This window comes from Mastomys coucha, unplaced genomic scaffold, assembly GCF_008632895.1.
Source record: "Mastomys coucha isolate ucsf_1 unplaced genomic scaffold, UCSF_Mcou_1 pScaffold15, whole genome shotgun sequence".
In the NCBI taxonomy this organism is placed as follows: domain Eukaryota; kingdom Metazoa; phylum Chordata; class Mammalia; order Rodentia; family Muridae; genus Mastomys; species Mastomys coucha.
In genome coordinates this window covers 147,553,667-147,570,353 of record NW_022196897.1, presented here as the reverse complement: position 1 = coordinate 147,570,353, position 16,687 = coordinate 147,553,667, and the positions used below count along the sequence as shown (strand labels likewise).

Genomic DNA, 16,687 nt, shown 5'->3' with positions numbered 1-16,687 from the left:
CTTCCCCAATCAAGAGCCTTTCCTCCTTCCAGCCCCCAGGGACCACATCTTTAGAAGGACCCTCTCCTAGCTGCTTCTGCTTCTCCCTCCTTGCTGTTTCCCACCTGATTTCTCAACCTTGCTCAGATGATAATGCTCAGCGGCCCCATGCTAACACAGCAGGAAGTGAATAAGTCACCAATCTCCAGTATTATCATTCATCTGCTAAGCGGAGATGATAAACCTCCCATCTTACCTAGTCCTTTCTGATGGCTTACTATAGCAAGACACCAGAAAAATCACAAGGAGCTGTAAGAAAAGACAGTGCTACTATGATCATGGCCCCAGTGACTCTGGCAGTGAGTTAGGCCCTACGCAATTTGCAGATCCCTGACCACTGAGTACCCCATGGGCTGAAATGCCTCCAAAGTCACCCTTGGGTTTATTTGGATGGGAAAACCAGAGGAGGTGGCTTCTCATCTTCTGCACTCTGTTTATGTATCTCCTCTCTGTCCTCTCCCTGTCTTTCACTCGGCCACAGGTGAAGTGTGTCCGATACTGGCCAGATGACACAGAGGTCTATGGAGACATTAAAGTCACCCTAATAGAAACAGAGCCCCTGGCAGAATATGTCATCCGCACCTTCACAGTCCAGAAGGTAAGTTTCCCTTTCTGTGGGAAGTCCCTCTTTTAAGCCAATTGGTTGGTCTAATCATTCAGAGAGTATAGAGCAAGCATCTGATTTGTGCCCAGCTGGCATGGTCCAATAGTAAGAATAGACGCTGCAATGGGTTCCTCAACTAGAAAGACAAACATACTTCAACAGAAAATGTAATGGACAAAGGATATGATACATTCTGATGAAAGCTATATGGTACCAAAGGAAATGTACAGGGGCACAAGAGAGGTAAATGTACCCCATTACATACCCCTAGAGCCAAAGTCATTTGTAGAGAAAATTGGGACTGAGAAGGCACCAGTCGGGGGGAGGATGAGAGGAATAGGACCCTTGGCCAAGGGTCAAAAACATGTAGTGTGGAGAGCAAAAAGATGCCCGCATTTCCCAGGCTGGGAGTCTAGTCTAGGACTGATCTCAACCAGGGGCAATTTGGTCCTTTGGTTGGTATTTGCCTGATTTCTCCTCCTCTCCAATCATGTTAAATAATTCCTTCATATATATATATATATATATATATATATATATATATATATATATGTGTGTGTGTGTGTGTGTGTGTGTACACATATATGTATATATATGTATATATGCATATACATATATACATATATATCAAACAGTAGCAAAATTACAGTTATGAAGTAACAATGAAAACAACCTTATGGTTGAGGGTCACCCCAACATGGGGAACTATTTTAAAGGGTTGCAGCATTAGGAGTCTTGAGAACCACACCCTAATAGAACTATCCATATAGAAGCCTTCCTTAACTCAGTGAGGTCATGAGCTATTCCAGGAGCAGGAACTATGGCTTAAATCACCTCTTCAAAGGGCCTAGTACACATCCAGGAAAAGATGACCTTTGGTGAGTACTACCTAACTTGAGATGAAAAATAAAATAGATGTTTCCTAGCTCTGGCTAGGAAATGTTCTGGATGTCTGCTGAAGACATACAAGCAAAAATACTTATATACATAAAAATAAATCAATACATGAATTCACTTTTAAGAAGTTAATTTCAAGAAATTACTGGTTTCGATTTTCCAAAAGCAGCTGAGCAGAGTTACTGTGAGTTAACACCCATCCACCCAGCAAGGGCTTCATCCCCTCCTGCCCCCCACATCACCCCTCATCCCACTGGGAGAATAATGAAGGAAGCAGGTGAAGGAACAGAGGCCCATTCTCTCCTCAGAAAGGCTACCATGAGATCCGGGAGCTCCGCCTCTTCCACTTCACCAGCTGGCCTGACCATGGTGTTCCCTGCTACGCCACTGGCCTTCTGGGCTTTGTCCGCCAGGTCAAGTTCCTCAATCCCCCAGAAGCCGGGCCCATAGTGGTCCACTGCAGGTGAGTCAAACCTCCACCCCCATTCCATAATCAATGGGACCTCTGTGGATTTGCTCTCTGGATGAGGGTGATATTAACTTGTCCCAGGGTCTTGGTTTTACGAATTTAAGACTCCTCCTCCTATGGCCCAGAGTCTTGCCGCCTTCTGAAGAGAGCTGGATCCTGAGGCCCCACAACAACAGCAGTAATGGTTTAAGTTACTATTATGGTTGTTACTCCAAGGGACACAACAGGGCTTAGCAGCACCTGATAGGCCTGCCACTTTTATCTGCCCCTATTATTTCACTTCGCATCCATGCTTAGTAGGTGAGCGATATGCTTATCACTCCCATTTTACAGATAGGGAAACTGAGGCACAGGTATGGTAGAGAGAGCTGGGAAATGTCAAAGCTGGTATGGTTAACATGTTGTCTGGACCTTCCTGGCAGCAACTTGACATGGGCACCTTGGTAAATTGCCTAGTTTTGTGTGTCTCTTTCCTCCTATTATTTTTAATATCAGTTGCAGGCCTGCAGGGTCTTTAATAGAGAGCAAGTAGCCAGCATCAGGTTTCCCTTATTACTGAGACAGGAAATTTTTAGCTTTGACCTAGAAAGTCACTTTGAACATAAGTGGCACTGGATCCTTCTAAATGGAGATGAAGTATTGTGTCAAGGGCATTTGGAATTGGAAGACGTTAGATGTCCAGACTCGAAGGCCGCAGAGTCTGTATCCCCCTCCTTCCCGATACCCCTCCGTTTCAGTATAACCTTGGGCTCAGCATGTCTCCTTACACCTTGTATGGTTCGGTCATCTCATCCTTCTTGGCAATGTCTATGTCAGTCAAGAGGCATGGGGGACTCTGTGAATGTCTCAGAGCCAGCCCCTCCCTCACACGGCATCCCTTTGTGTTCTCCACAGCAGCCGATACAAAACCAACCACACTGCACAGGTAAATACGGAGGGTTTAGCCAAAACCTCTGCCCTGTGAGCATCGGGCATGGCTTCTCTGCTTTGCCTCTCTCTCATTTCAAAGAGCAAAGGCCCATTAGCATCTAAGCTTGCTCTCCATCTTCCAACAGCAGCCAGAGATCATAAGGGAGGGAGGGAGGGAGGGAGGGAGACAATGGCAAGTAGTCGTGAGACCCTCTCCCACTTGCGGTCCTGGGTGTGGTGGTCTGTGCCCGCATCTCCATAGCAAGTCACTGTAAGGTATCTAAGCCGAGTGGTACCTGCTCCTGGGGCTGTTATGGCTTGGCTAATGGACAATAAGTGCCTGAAAGGATTCCAAACTACTCTCCCAGACTCTCACCATCATCCAACACCTCACACAAAGCATAACAAATGCTTTAGGACAGTAAGTGTCTTTTAGTAACCTTCCTATCCCTACTCTTGATCATGGTATCCGGGGCATCATGGATGCTCGATAAATATCTGAGGAGTGTAAGTAGCCAGGCACAATCCGGGGCATCATGGATGCTCGATAAATATCCATGGAGTGTAAGTAACCAGGCACAGAACCAAGCAATTTACATGCATTATGCTTCTAAAATGTAATTTAATGCAATTTACATATGTTGTACTATTAATACTAAGAGGTATATGGCCTGTTTCATTTTATGAATGAGAATAGTGAAACCCAAAGAGATGAAGTCATTTACCCAAAGTCACACAGCTAGTAAGTAACAGAGCCAAGATTTAATCGCAGGATCTCAAATACCTTGTGTTTAACTACTGGTTTATTCTAGAAAAACAAACAAACAGAAAACAAAACACACACACACACAAAGCTCAGACTTTTCAAAACTTCTCCCAGGAGGCAGGAGCTGAAGGTCACTGACACCAGGCACCCTATTCACTGATATTGGAGTCAAGTTTCAAATCCAGTGATGCCAGTTCATTCCCATGAGATAAGTGGAGGGTGGGACTTTGGGGAACAAATGAATGAGGGACTATCTATCTATCTATCTATCTATCTATCTATCTATCTATCTATCTATCTATCTATCTATCTATCTGTCTGTCTGTCTCTACAGATACAGACACAGACACAGACATATATCCCTTCCCAAGCTCCAGAGCCAGTTCTGTTCAATTCTTTTGAGAGGGTCTGGAGTTGCATGGGGACAGGTATTTTGAGGCAAGATTAAGTCAGACTGCACTCAGTCATCCATGGCAACTTATCATGAATGAGGACTGCTTCCAAGGGTTTAGTTTCCAGACCACCACTGGTGTGGGCCCAGCTGGCCATTGCTTCATGGCCAGTGTTGCTTTGGCATCTCATTGGTTTCTGCGTTGTTAGACAATGGCATTTGTTTCCACAGGGTAAGTAAAGTGTGAAACCACCATCAGTGTGGGCTTCCTTCATAGGCTGCCCTGCTTTCCCTTCCAAAGTTGTGCACAGTACAGGCCAGCACTCTGTGATTATGCCCTATTGTTTTAGAGCCCAGAAATAATCTGGAAAGATCTGTTGCGTTCCAGGGAGTTTTGTGGAAATCCTCTTGCTCTTCTGCGTCTTGTCTGAAATTCTCCTGTTAAAAGCTTGTCAGTGATGACAAACTGATCCTTTGTCTGTCGGGGCACCTGGTGCTTGATGAGGGTCTCAAGGCTGTCATCTGCTCTTGTTTGATGGTGTGCTTGACTCATGATCCTGAGGAAGCCATCACAAATGGGTCAACCGCAAGGTCTTGAAATAGGAGACTCCAGATCGACTTACTCTCTGCCTTTGACTCAGCTCAGAGCGCTCTTGTTTCTGTCTATCCCACTCTCTGTAACCCAATAAAAGAAGAGAGAGAGAGAGAAGGGGAAGGGTGTGTTTACTAGGAAGGCTCCAGTATGCCAGGCATACTGTACATCTTATTAAGAAAGGTAGTAGAAGTTCTAGACTGCTGCAGAGAACTCTCAGCTCTCCCATTTGCCAGCTCTGAGACCTGGCTCTCTATGCCTCAGTTTCTCGCCAATGAAATGGGATAAGAAACTTGCTGATCACCCCCTAGGGAAATCCAAAGTCAAATTTGTAAAACACTTGTACAGCAGTGTGTTGTACAAAAAGCACACCGTACGTATTTGCTATACATGTGCAGCAGAATAAATCCTGAAAACCTCCTCTAATAGTAAGCATTACTCTCCCATCTAATAAAGGAAGATTTGGCCGCTCGTTCAGCATAGCACAGGAATGATGGGGTCCCAACCATTCCACCTGACTTCTGCAACACACTGCCTTTCAGCAAGGCTTTCGAGATAGAGCCAAATGGCAGGGACCTTATCACCATAAGCCATCCCGTCCCAAGATCCCTAACACACACCTAACTTCTCTTCCAGTGCTGGAGCTGGGAGGACTGGCTGCTTCATTGCCATTGACACCATGCTCGACATGGCTGAGAATGAAGGGGTTGTGGATATCTTCAACTGTGTACGTGAGCTCCGGGCACAGAGGGTCAACCTGGTGCAGACAGAGGTTAGTTCTGGGGCACTGAGCCAGCAAGTCACCTAAACTCTTGACCAAAGAGAAGCTTCTGGTGGGACAGAAGCTCATTATGGAGAAGTCCTGCAGAAAGAGATGTACCTGTACAACTATTGGTACTGGGTGCCTTTATAGCTCACTATGGTGAGATGTCCAGACCAATGCTAGGACTTTATGGTACAGAAACTTCTGGAAGCATTAACTAGTGAATTCTCTGTCTCTACAGTAATCCAAATAAGACTGAATGACAGTTGCGAGAGATGGTGTTTGAGGAGATGAAGGAATGGAGAGGGAAAGGAAGTATTGATACTTATGGAATGCCTGCTTTGTGCCAAGCACTCAGACAGACCTTAATAGAAATGGCTTAAACCAACATAGCAATTTTTTTACATTTATATATTTTTATTTTATGTGTCTAAGTGTTTTGTCAACATGTATGTAAGTGTACCACATGTGTGCCTGGTGCTCACAGAGGTTAGAAGAAGGTCCTGTTGGGTCTCCTAGAGATGAAGTTACCATGGTTATGAACCACCATATAGACAGTGGGACCCAAACCCTAGTCTTCTTTGGGAGTAGCAAGTTCTCTTAACTACTGAGCCATCTCTTAAGCCCAGAGTTCTTGATAACATTGCTTTGAGCTAAAGGCTGAGGCGTCCTAGAGAGACAGACTTAATCCTTGCCTTCAAGGAAAGGCAGACACACCCAGGTCTCTTTCTGACTAGCTGGAGAGCACAATGCTTGGGGATAACAAACCTGAGACTGTCTGAAGAGTTACCTACAGTGCGCCAAGCAGAGTGCATTCTTTGTATCCAGGATAGTTTCCCTGTTCTGCACAGCCCATGATGCATCTCCTACACACATCTCCATTCTATCAGTGAGTAGGACACTGAGAAATTATATACCTAAGACTTCACTTAGATAAAGCCTAAGGCCCATGCTCTTTGTCCTGAACCACTCCCTTGTTAGTCAAGTTTTCTGTCTATACCACTCCTGCATGCTTTGGATTGCCTTTCCACAGCAAGTCCACCTTTTAGTTCTAGTTAAGGCTGTAGATATCCTAGCAAATCTAGAACCCATGGGAGCTCCACCGGTGGTGTCAACCCTGCAAAGGGACATGGGTACATAGCTTTAGGTACAACAGTCCCAGTAGATGCTCACTGAAATTTTCATCACACTGGAATCTACTACAGGCTCTAAGAGAGCCCACAGGCCGCTTCTCAGGCCTATCTCACTACAGCCAAGATGACTGTGCTGTCTGCTCTCAATACCATGCCTACAGAAATCGGTTGTTTTAGGATAGAGTCAAAAGCATGGCCCTCACTGTCAGGCAGGGAAATGTTTAAACGTAAATGCATCATGATACATCCCAATAGGAAGCACTTCATTTAAAGGGGCCAAATTCTTGTCAAAAAAAAAAAAAGTCCCCCAACAAACACTCTAAAAACCTAGAATTGATAATGAGCATATGCTTGATAGATTTAAAAAAAAAATACCTTCTGGAAAGAAGAAAACATGAAGCTATAGAAAAGGAGAGGAATTTCACCAGAAGAGAAAAGTGGGTCCCGAGAAGCAGAATGGAGAGGATGGGGCACAAATTTTAGGATCAGACAGAGATGCAGCTTTTAGAACAAGCTGTCTCTTTGGAGGCACACCCAAGACGCTCTGGTTGTTGACTATGAAGTGGGATAGGACAGAAATAAACTAAATGTAGTTTATTGTGCTGTAACACCTGGAACCCAATCCTGCTGGCAACCCCTGAGAGACAGTGTGGACCACATTTCTCTAAACTGTCCCACAGAAGAAGAGAGGAACCTTGGGGTTTTACCCCCCAACTCTCCACCTGTCCTTTTGATTTTCCTAAGCTCTGGGAAGTGGTAAGAAAGCCCCCAGCAGAGAAGAGCAGGGTTTCTGCAGCTAGCAGTTTCTGTGTGAGAGCTGTCGATGTGAGTGGAACCCCTGGAGCACCTGTAATGGCATGTGCTCACATTTCTCACCCTTATCAGTGACTCTGCTGTCCCATCCTATATGAGGGAAAAATGCACTATATAGCTCAATCACTGTAAAACACTGGCGACTTAGACCTTTGGGTTACAGGATAAAAAACTACGGATTCTGCAGTATAAATCATGCCTTTCTTTGTTGCTGCAAGATCCATTCAATGTGGACAAATGCTCACAGGCAACTGCTCTTACTGGAGCCTTCTCCCCCTCCCCTTGTCCTTGCAGGAGCAGTACGTGTTTGTGCATGATGCCATCCTGGAAGCATGCCTCTGTGGCAATACTGCCATTCCCGTATGTGAGTTCCGCTCTCTCTACTACAACATCAGCAGGCTGGACCCGCAGACCAACTCCAGCCAGATCAAAGATGAGTTTCAGGTATGGACAAAGCCCATGTTTAGGGACTGGGTTGCTTTGAGTTGTCCTAACAAATTCCCACAGCCTGGGTGACTTACACAGCAGACTTTAAAGGCACTGAAGCCCAAAAGCAAGCTACCAGGAAATCTAGTATCTAGGGAGAGCTCAGACACGACTGTGGTTTGTGAATGGCTGTTTCCTTACAGTTTCACATAGTGTGTGTGTTTTTTCATAGGGACACTGATCCCCAATTACTTCCTACAGAAGCTACATCCTCACATGCTCTGCAGGGAGTGGGGATAGCAGCATATAGGGTGGGACGCAGAAGGAAGTGTGTGTGCGTGTGTGTGTGCGTGTGTGTGTGTGTGTGTGTGTGTGTGTGTGTGTGCACATGCGCACGCATTTTCTCAATCTATAGCAAATGACCTGGGCAACTTCAAATGAATATTGTGAGCTTTTCTTCATGAGATTGGGGTGTGTGTGTATGTGTGTGTGTGTGTGTGTGTGTGTGTGTGTGTGTGTGTGTGTGTGAGTGCGTCTGCAGTGCCCAGCAGCTGTGGAAAGCTTTTCACACCATCAGATTGCACAGTCATTAGCAACTATTAACCAATCACTCAATGATGGCTGACATTTGTTGTTCCGCTGTGATTATGTTATTGAACTGAGGTCTTAGTTAATTCTTGTTGATGTTGTGGAATGGACAGAAGTTTATAAGCTGGTGTGAATTTCATGCTTCCTTGACTCTGGAGGGACTGTAGCCTCACTTTTTTCTCCACAAATTCTATTGCATGGACTCGGGGGCTTGTTGGAAATGAAGACTCCTGGGCCCCACCCAAACCTATTGAATTACAACCTACAATTTAACAGGATCTCTGTATGCTTAAGCCTTAAACCATCTCTTAGAGCATGGCTCAGACATTGCAGATCCATACCTTTGGAACCAAGATGTTCAAAACTGCAGCTTTGGTCTGAGAAGCCTGAATATGAATGGCTTTGTAGAAGATACTAACATCCTGGCCATAGCACTGAATGAAAAGCTAGAGTGCAGCCCTTCATCCCATGGCCAAGACCATGACATGTCTGGGCAATGGTGCTGTTTGAACTGGACACTAGGAAGCAAGTAAATCCCTGGCTCATACTACTCCAGTTAGGCTGATATTTTAGGACTCCTTTAAGCAAGTAGTCTTTATTGTCTCAGAGCAGGGACAGCATGCCAAGTGTTGGAGCAATGAAAGGCACACAACCTTGGGCATTGCACATAGGATCTAATCTATTGACTGGTACAGATCTGGTCCCTAACTGTGTGAGACTTACTCTGCAGAGCACAAGCCTTGCAATTCTGTAGGCCTACTAGCTTGCCCCACAAGGCCCCTTATCTCCCTTGAGCAGCACATCCTGGCATCCGTCCATCGTCCTTCCTTGTTAACACTGAGGAGAGTCCTGGTAAATCACTTCCTTCCAGGGCACTTCAAGCGGTGTTTAACATTCATTAAGGATTCTCCAACCCATTCCCTGCCATATGCCCTTCTGGCTGGCCCTCTCTTAATGCTGTGCTAGCTCAGTTGAACAACCATTTGAATGGTTGGCAGGTGCTGTCAGCTCGTGGCTTAGCCTGTGTATGGGCACGCTGCCCCTGCAGCCTTGGCATCTTGAAGGTGTCGCAAAGCTCCTGGCAAAGACTCTTAGCCCAGAAATCCTATAGCAGCAAGCAGGATATAATAGAATATCATTGTCATGGGAGAAGCATAGGTTTGGGGAAAGAGGTGACAGAGCCAACCTTGGAGGAGAGACAGGTGAGTTAAGATAAACTGGGATGTCAATTCCCTTTGCTTAGAGGCAGTCTCCTCTACTCACCTTTGTACCCACAGACGCTCAACATCGTGACACCTCGAGTGCGACCCGAAGACTGCAGCATTGGGCTCTTACCCCGGAACCATGATAAGAATCGGAGCATGGATGTCCTGCCTCTGGACCGCTGTCTACCCTTCCTCATCTCAGTAGATGGAGAGTCCAGCAACTACATCAACGCAGCACTGATGGATGTAAGCTGAGCCCTGGCAGGAAGCCCTTGGGAGCCATTACAGAAAAAGCTCTTTCCCAACATGGAGATGGCTGAATCCCAGAGCCCAACTAGCCACCTTGATTCTAACTGGTGGCCTCTGAGACCAGAGTTCCCCTGAAGCTTCATGTTCAAACCCAGATACACTGTGTACTTTTGTCTCTTTGGCTTAAAAAAGGTGGACAGAAGAGACCAAAAGCTAAAAAGAAAAAAAAAAGATTCCTATAACAGCTCAAGTCAATAGTTCTATCCTGCGTGCTTCTGTGTCCCACAAAAATGACCCTCAGGCAGGAGTTCAGTTCTGGCCACATTCCTCACGCCAGGCTTTGGTCTAGGACCTTGGGAGACAAGATGCAGTATAGTATCTTGGAGTTCCTGCTCGAGTATCCCAGGTATGTCCTCAGAAAATGCCTGTGCAGAGCCAAAGCGGAAAAAAGCACACAGTAGATGTTCAGTAAGTGGCTGCTGGGCAGGGATTAGAACTAATAGGAATGGGGCATGTCCCAGATTTCCTTGCTAAGGTACCATCCGCTGCTTCCTCAGTGGCATGTCCCAGAAGGGAACTGATCCCTACTGTGGTCTGAAATTAGGGAAATGTTCTGCCCCAGTGTTCCCATGCCTCTGCCTCATATGCCTTGCCTGCATCTTTGGGCATTTTCTGGTTATCACAATTGCACCTTCAGAGTCTACAGATGCTTGCAGCGGTGTGAACCACAGGCATTCCAGTCTCACCCATGTGCTTTGCAGCAGGAGAGACTAAGAGACTGAGGGAGAATACTCAGGGTATTCCAGAGAGCTAATGGCAAAGCCAGAGCTCCTACCTTCCACTTTAGAATTCATTTATTGTCCCTCCCCTGTTTGTTTGATCCACTAAGATGTGGGCAACTTGGCTTCTAAGGCTCAAGACCAAGAGCACTATTGTCTGATTGGGGATGAGCAATTCCAAGTTCCTCTCCTCACCTTTCCCCACTCTGAGGTCATGTTCATCCAGCCCATGTGGACCCCCTATCTCACCTATAGACAATAGAATATTCACTTCCTGGATCAAGACCAATACTTCTCCAATCTCTGATTGTCCCATGTGTTCTAAGTTTTGAAAACAAAGAAGTAATCCAAGTTCAATTCCCAACTAGGCTCTCAAAAAGCCTGCCCTGGCTTCATCTTACAGGTGCTTACATTCTCCTGGCTGAGTGTAGAAGCGGGGAGTTGTGTCTGCATCATGTTTAGTAGTTAGAATTGCTCAAAGAGGAAGAAAGACTTCTGGTATTAGCTTAAGGCCTTCTAAGATCTCTCTCTCTCTCTCTCTCTCTCTCTCTCTCTCTTTCTCTCTCTCTCTCTTTCTCTCTCTCTCTTTCTCTCTCTCTCTTTCTATCTCTTTCTCTCTCTCAATGTGTGTGTATGTGTGTGTGTCTCCCTCTGTATGTATACTTTCTCTATCTGTCTCTGCGTGCCTATCTTTGTGTATTTCTCTCTGTGTATAAATCTGCCAGCTTATCTCTTTCTCCTTTCTCTCTCTTTGAGTCTGTCTCTGTCTATCTCCATGTATTTCTGTGTCTCTGTCTGTCTCTCTCTGAGTCTGTCTGTCTCTGTCTCTGTTTATGTCCCTCTGTCTCTGTGTCTGTCTTTGTCCCCCCCCCCCCCCCCATTCTCTGTCTGTCTCTCTCTCTCCTAGCCACCCCTATCATTATCCCCAACCTTCCTAGCATCCTCTCTCTGCCTTCTTCATCCAAGCAAGAGTCAAGGAAGCTGCTGGCCTCTGCTTTGCAGGTTAGATGCTGCCTGGAGTCAAATGCCTTATGCCAAGCTCTGATTCTGATTGTCTTCTCTTTGTCCACAGGGCATTTCTTTTGTGAGTCATCACTGAGGTCTTTGCCTTTCTTATATTAAAAAAAAAAAAATCCTTATCTGTATTCCAGCTCAGTCTGTGCATTATCTGGTAACCATAGCAGCTTTGCCTCTAGCAGAAAAATATGAAGTCCTCTGGGTTAATTTTTAATGTTTCCCTTGGTAAAGGATGATGTTATCCATGAAATGGATTGCTGGCTGATCCCTGAAACCCGGCAGGAGCGCAGATCTCGAACATATTTTCAGATAAGACTTTGTCAGGCGTGCTAGCCCTAATAGAGCATTTATCACAGAGACAGTGAAGGCAAAGAAAACTAACATTCTCTGCATGTTAGGTTCTGGACTTGAGTTGTCTCGTCTGGCACTGGAGTGTCACTCTCCCCAGTTTTTGGAGATCTACTGAGGGTCAGGGCACTTTCAGTTCTTGCTCAAAAACAATTGCCTTTGAGATGGTGGCACCAAAGACCCAAGCTCCATGCCTGCTGACTTTAAAGCCTGAGTCTTTAGCTTAATGTAATTTTATTTTATGTGCATGAATGTTTTGCCTGAATCTATGTCTGTGCACCATGAGTGTGCCTGAACTGGTACCTGCAGAGAGCAGAAGGGTGTGTGTGCCTGGTGCCTACATCTCCCTGGAACTGGAGTTACAGACAATTGTGAACCTTCATATGGGTGCAGGGAATTGAACTCAGGTCCTCTGGGAAAGCAGCTACTGTTCTTTTTTTTTTTGTTTGTTTTTGTTTTTGTTTTTTTTGTTTTTTTTTTGTTTTTTTTGGTTTGGTTTGGTTTTTTGAGACAGGGTTTCTCTGTGTAGCCCTGGCTGTCCTGGAACTTACTCTGTAGATCAAGCTGGCCTCAAACTCAGAAATCCACCTGCCTCTGCCTCCCAAGTGCTGGGATTAAAGGCGTGCGCCACCACGCTTGGCTACAGCTCCTGTTCTTAACATCTGGGCCATCCCAAAAGCCTTGGTCTGAAAATTTTTTTTTAAGTTTGGAAATGGCTGAAAGGCCATGCTGACATAACCTTTGAGTCTGGAGACATTTAAAGGGTCTATTCCCCTAATACCCCTTGTTAGACCATCCACTACCCAAGAGAAGGCCCTGGGAAACAAGAATCCCTAGTGTAGGCATGATAAACATGTCTACAAGGACTTGCTATGCTATTTCTGAGTCTCTGTCCTTCTTCTCTTCCCATTTCCTTCTGACTTGTAATTCTAGAACAGCAGCTCTGATTCCCACCTAGACCAGCTACCTTGATAATGTGTTGAAACAATGGCTGATTTTCAGGTTTCACAAGCTACCAATGAAGTGGAGACACTACACTATCTTTCCAAATATCTCTCCCTGGGGTAGGATGTCACATGGGGCCCAAGTGAAGCTCCCAAGCTTACACTGGGCTTCCCCCAACCTCTGGGCCTCAGTGTCTTTGTCTGTAACCCAAGGGCAAATGAATGTATTTGCTAATGTTGTGTTGTCATTGATTCTAGTAGGAAATTAATATGTTCCGCAGTGCTAGGTTGTGATTGTGTCTAGTGTGTGTCACCTAGATACATCGCTGATGCTGAAAAAGAAAACCTAAGTCAAGAATGTTTCCACCCTGCAGTGAACTTGCTTACTCGGTTTTTAAGATGTATTTTTACTAGTTTTGATTATATGTAGATCTGTGCATACCTGCAAGTGAGTATGCTTACATACATGAGTGTGGTGCCTCTAGAGCCCAGAGGCAGCAGGTCCCTTGGAACTGGAGTACAAATAGTTGTGAGTTGCCTGATGTGTGTTCTTGGTGCCAAATTCAGGTCCTCTAGAAGAGCAGCAAGTGTTCTCAACCCCCGAGCAATCTCTTTAGCCCTAATTGCCAAGTGTTGTTGGTTTGATTTTAATTTGCACATCACATACATTGTAGGACAACCATCGCTCTAGATTTAAGTTTGGCTTTCCAGAAAAAGAGCTTTGAAACCACCTAGATTTACCAGTGTTTAGTGCCTGACTTCCCACAATGATACTTAAAAATGAGAATGGATAACAAATGGGTGGATAGTACTGGATAAATGAACACGTGGGTGGGTCATATCTTACGAGGGGCAAAACTGGGTTTGAACCTCAGGTCCACATGATTCTGATGCCTGGCAGCCTCTACTGACACAATGAGCTAAAGGACACAATGTCACCTCTGGCCAAGCTAGCTCAGCTCTCAATCCAACCGAGAGACAAGAATGATCCCTGCTATCAGGCCCCTCTGAAGCCATTGGTCCCCTCCTCAGCATCATAGCCACAGGAACTTATGGGATCCCTGATATGACAAGAGGTGTTTGGGCCAGCAGCACAGTAAACCTGCATCCAGGATTTTTCATTTCATATTGTAATGATGATTTGCTGAGCCCCGTGACATAAATAATTTATTTGGATAATCCCCATCCTCATGACACTTTCCTAATGAAATGTCTTAGTTTGGAGGAGAATGTGTTCATTATGGGAAGGTCCCCTTTGCCGCCAGGGCACCGACAGATAACAGAGCAGGCAGGTGCTGTGTGAAATCTGTTTGGCAGGCTCAGGGCCTCTGGCAGCCATCCCAGCCTCATCATGATCAGAATATCACTGATGGGTATATAGTTGACTAAACCTGTGTCATTCTTTTGTCAGAGCCACAAGCAGCCTGCCGCCTTTGTGGTCACCCAGCACCCTCTACCCAACACTGTGGCAGACTTCTGGAGGCTGGTGTTTGATTATAATTGTTCATCTGTGGTGATGCTGAATGAGATGGACACTGCTCAGGTAGGAGGAGGCTGTGGGGTCGATAAAGATGGGCCCCAGTGGGTCATGATCAGTATGCTATGGACTTGCAAGGAGACTCTGCCATGGCTCACTGGTGGGCATTGTCAGACTATGAATCCCATTCCGCTGCCTGCAGAGTCAAGGAGTCTCTCACTGAGTCCTTCACCAATGACTCCCATAAACAGGTCCCCTTGACTATGGGCTTTTTCTACGTATACCAGAGACAAGACCCTTAGACACTGGTTAAAGCCTTACTCTAAATCATTCAGAGATCAGAAAACCAAGATCCCACACATAACACTGGACACCACCAGCTCCAAAGGCTCCTCACCATTTAGGCTCTGCTGGCAGAACCTGGAATCTGAGGCTAGGAACCTTTGCTCCCTGACCACCTAGCCAAGCCTTGACTTTATGCCTTAGCCCCTCTGAGTCTTTTATCTCCCACCATCATGTACGTACATTTCCCTACACCTAAGACATTGGGCACTCTGTTGGGACAGCCTTTGGGTACATTCCATGGGGCAGAGGAGATGAAGGTGGCCTTTCAGATTTTTGCCATCCTGTCTTCTGTGCCTTGAAGGAGGACCCAAAGTCATTTGGTGCACTCTTGTGTGAGTGCTGACCTTGCACTGGCCTTGGGTGGGAATAATTTTCTTTCTAAATGGGCTTGAGCTATAGTTCCAGCCTTCTAGGAACTGCCAGTCTTGCTACAGAGACAGATGGGCAAGTTATCCCAAGCTCTTATGGCTGTGCTGTAATAGAGGTCAGCAATGAAGTGCCATGTTGACCTAGAGCAGAGAGCAATTAATTCTATCCAGAGGGTGAGGAAAGACTTCGAAAGGAAGGTGATTTGGACCTTGAAGGGAACAGGGGAGATGTGGTCATACAGGGGATGAACGGCTGGAGAAAGGCTCTACACAGAACAACAGAGGCAAAGGCAAGGCAGATGGACATACAGACACTTGTTTGTAGCCAGCTTCAGTTCCAACACCCTGGGTCTGTATCCAGAGTGAAAGAATGAGGTAAGGCTAGAACAAGACAACAGGGCTCAGACAGCAGAGAGGTGTTCCCTGTGCCAGGTTCAGGAGCCTGGGCCTTGAACTAAAGCACTGAAAAAAAAATCAGACTGTTGTTTGTTAAGGGATAGGATCATTTCCACCAATGAAGCTTTCATGCAAACACAGTGAATGAAACAGAAGTAAGTAGCCAAGGTCTGGGCATGTTAAAGCAGGAGGTGGGGACTCAGAGCACCGTCCACACTGGTCTTTCATCTGTTCCTCATAGCTCTCGGCTAGCCAGACACCTGAGTCCCTTTGCAGTATCCTGACCAGAGGCTCCAGGATCAGTGTAAAGCCTTTGCTATCCATGGGGGTGGTCCTAAGGTTTCTAACTTGCATTAGAAAGTGGAACCTAGGACCAGAGAGCACTGACATAGAGATCAGAGACTGGAGAAAGATGTGACTTACGTTCAGAGACAGAGGGGTAAGGTATCTGAACAGAGGAAGCAGCTTGAAGAACTTGGGCTAGATGTGGAATCATTTCCAGGGTGAAGTCCACACCGTTCAGGGCACAGCTTGCATGTGAATATGGACAAGAAGTCACAGATGGTGGCAGGTGGCTCGTCTGGGTGATCAGACACCCAGGAAGCACCTGGCCAAAATGGAAATGCAGGAAGATGGGAGGGGTGAGCATGGGCAGGAGCAGAGTAGGGGATGGGGGGTAAAATGAGTGTGTGTTGGAACAGAACATGCCCACAAGAGATATCCAGAAGAGGTTTCCTCTATTCACACAACCCATATTTGTTGAGCATCTGCTACTGCTATTTGCTGGAAGCTATTCTAGGTTCTTGGAATGTATCCGTGAACAACACAGACAAGGTGAAATGAGAATATTCCTGTCTCCCGTGCTCTTTCTATTCTAAAGGGGAGAGACTAACCATAAACAACAAATGCTCTATAAGGAATTCAATCATATATTGAGACACAGTGGCAAGGAGGCACAAATGAATATTTTAAAACTTGGTTGGGGCACAGATGTACTAGGATAGTCAAGGAAAGGCTTGGGAATATGGGAAGCCAGAGTTGAAGGAGGCTAGAAAGCAAGCCACATGTTCCTCCCAGGGAACAGTGTCTCAGGCAGAGGGAACAGTGTGTCCAGGCAGTGTGGTAAGAAAATATCTGATGCTCTCAAAGAGCAGCAGAGTGATCTGAAG

The 16,687-nt window shown here is 45.9% G+C and overlaps 1 protein-coding gene across 23 annotated transcripts in view; it reads left to right on the top strand.

Moving 5' to 3' along the window:
- Positions 1–16,687, top strand: part of Ptprt (protein tyrosine phosphatase receptor type T) — a 1,176,099-nt gene that overhangs the window by 1,068,223 nt on the left and 91,189 nt on the right. For all 23 annotated transcript variants that reach the window (XR_004119009.1, XR_004119008.1, XM_031372635.1 and 20 more), the window contains 6 exons: positions 521–637; positions 1,849–2,003; positions 5,304–5,439; positions 7,671–7,820; positions 9,668–9,841; positions 14,344–14,475. Coding sequence is in view for 21 of the 23 variants with exons in the window: in XM_031372635.1 (XP_031228495.1) it covers positions 521–637; positions 1,849–2,003; positions 5,304–5,439; positions 7,671–7,820; positions 9,668–9,841; positions 14,344–14,475 (864 nt within the window). In the remaining 2 variants the exon portion in view is untranslated. The remainder of the gene's footprint in view (positions 1–520; positions 638–1,848; positions 2,004–5,303; positions 5,440–7,670; positions 7,821–9,667; positions 9,842–14,343; positions 14,476–16,687) is intronic.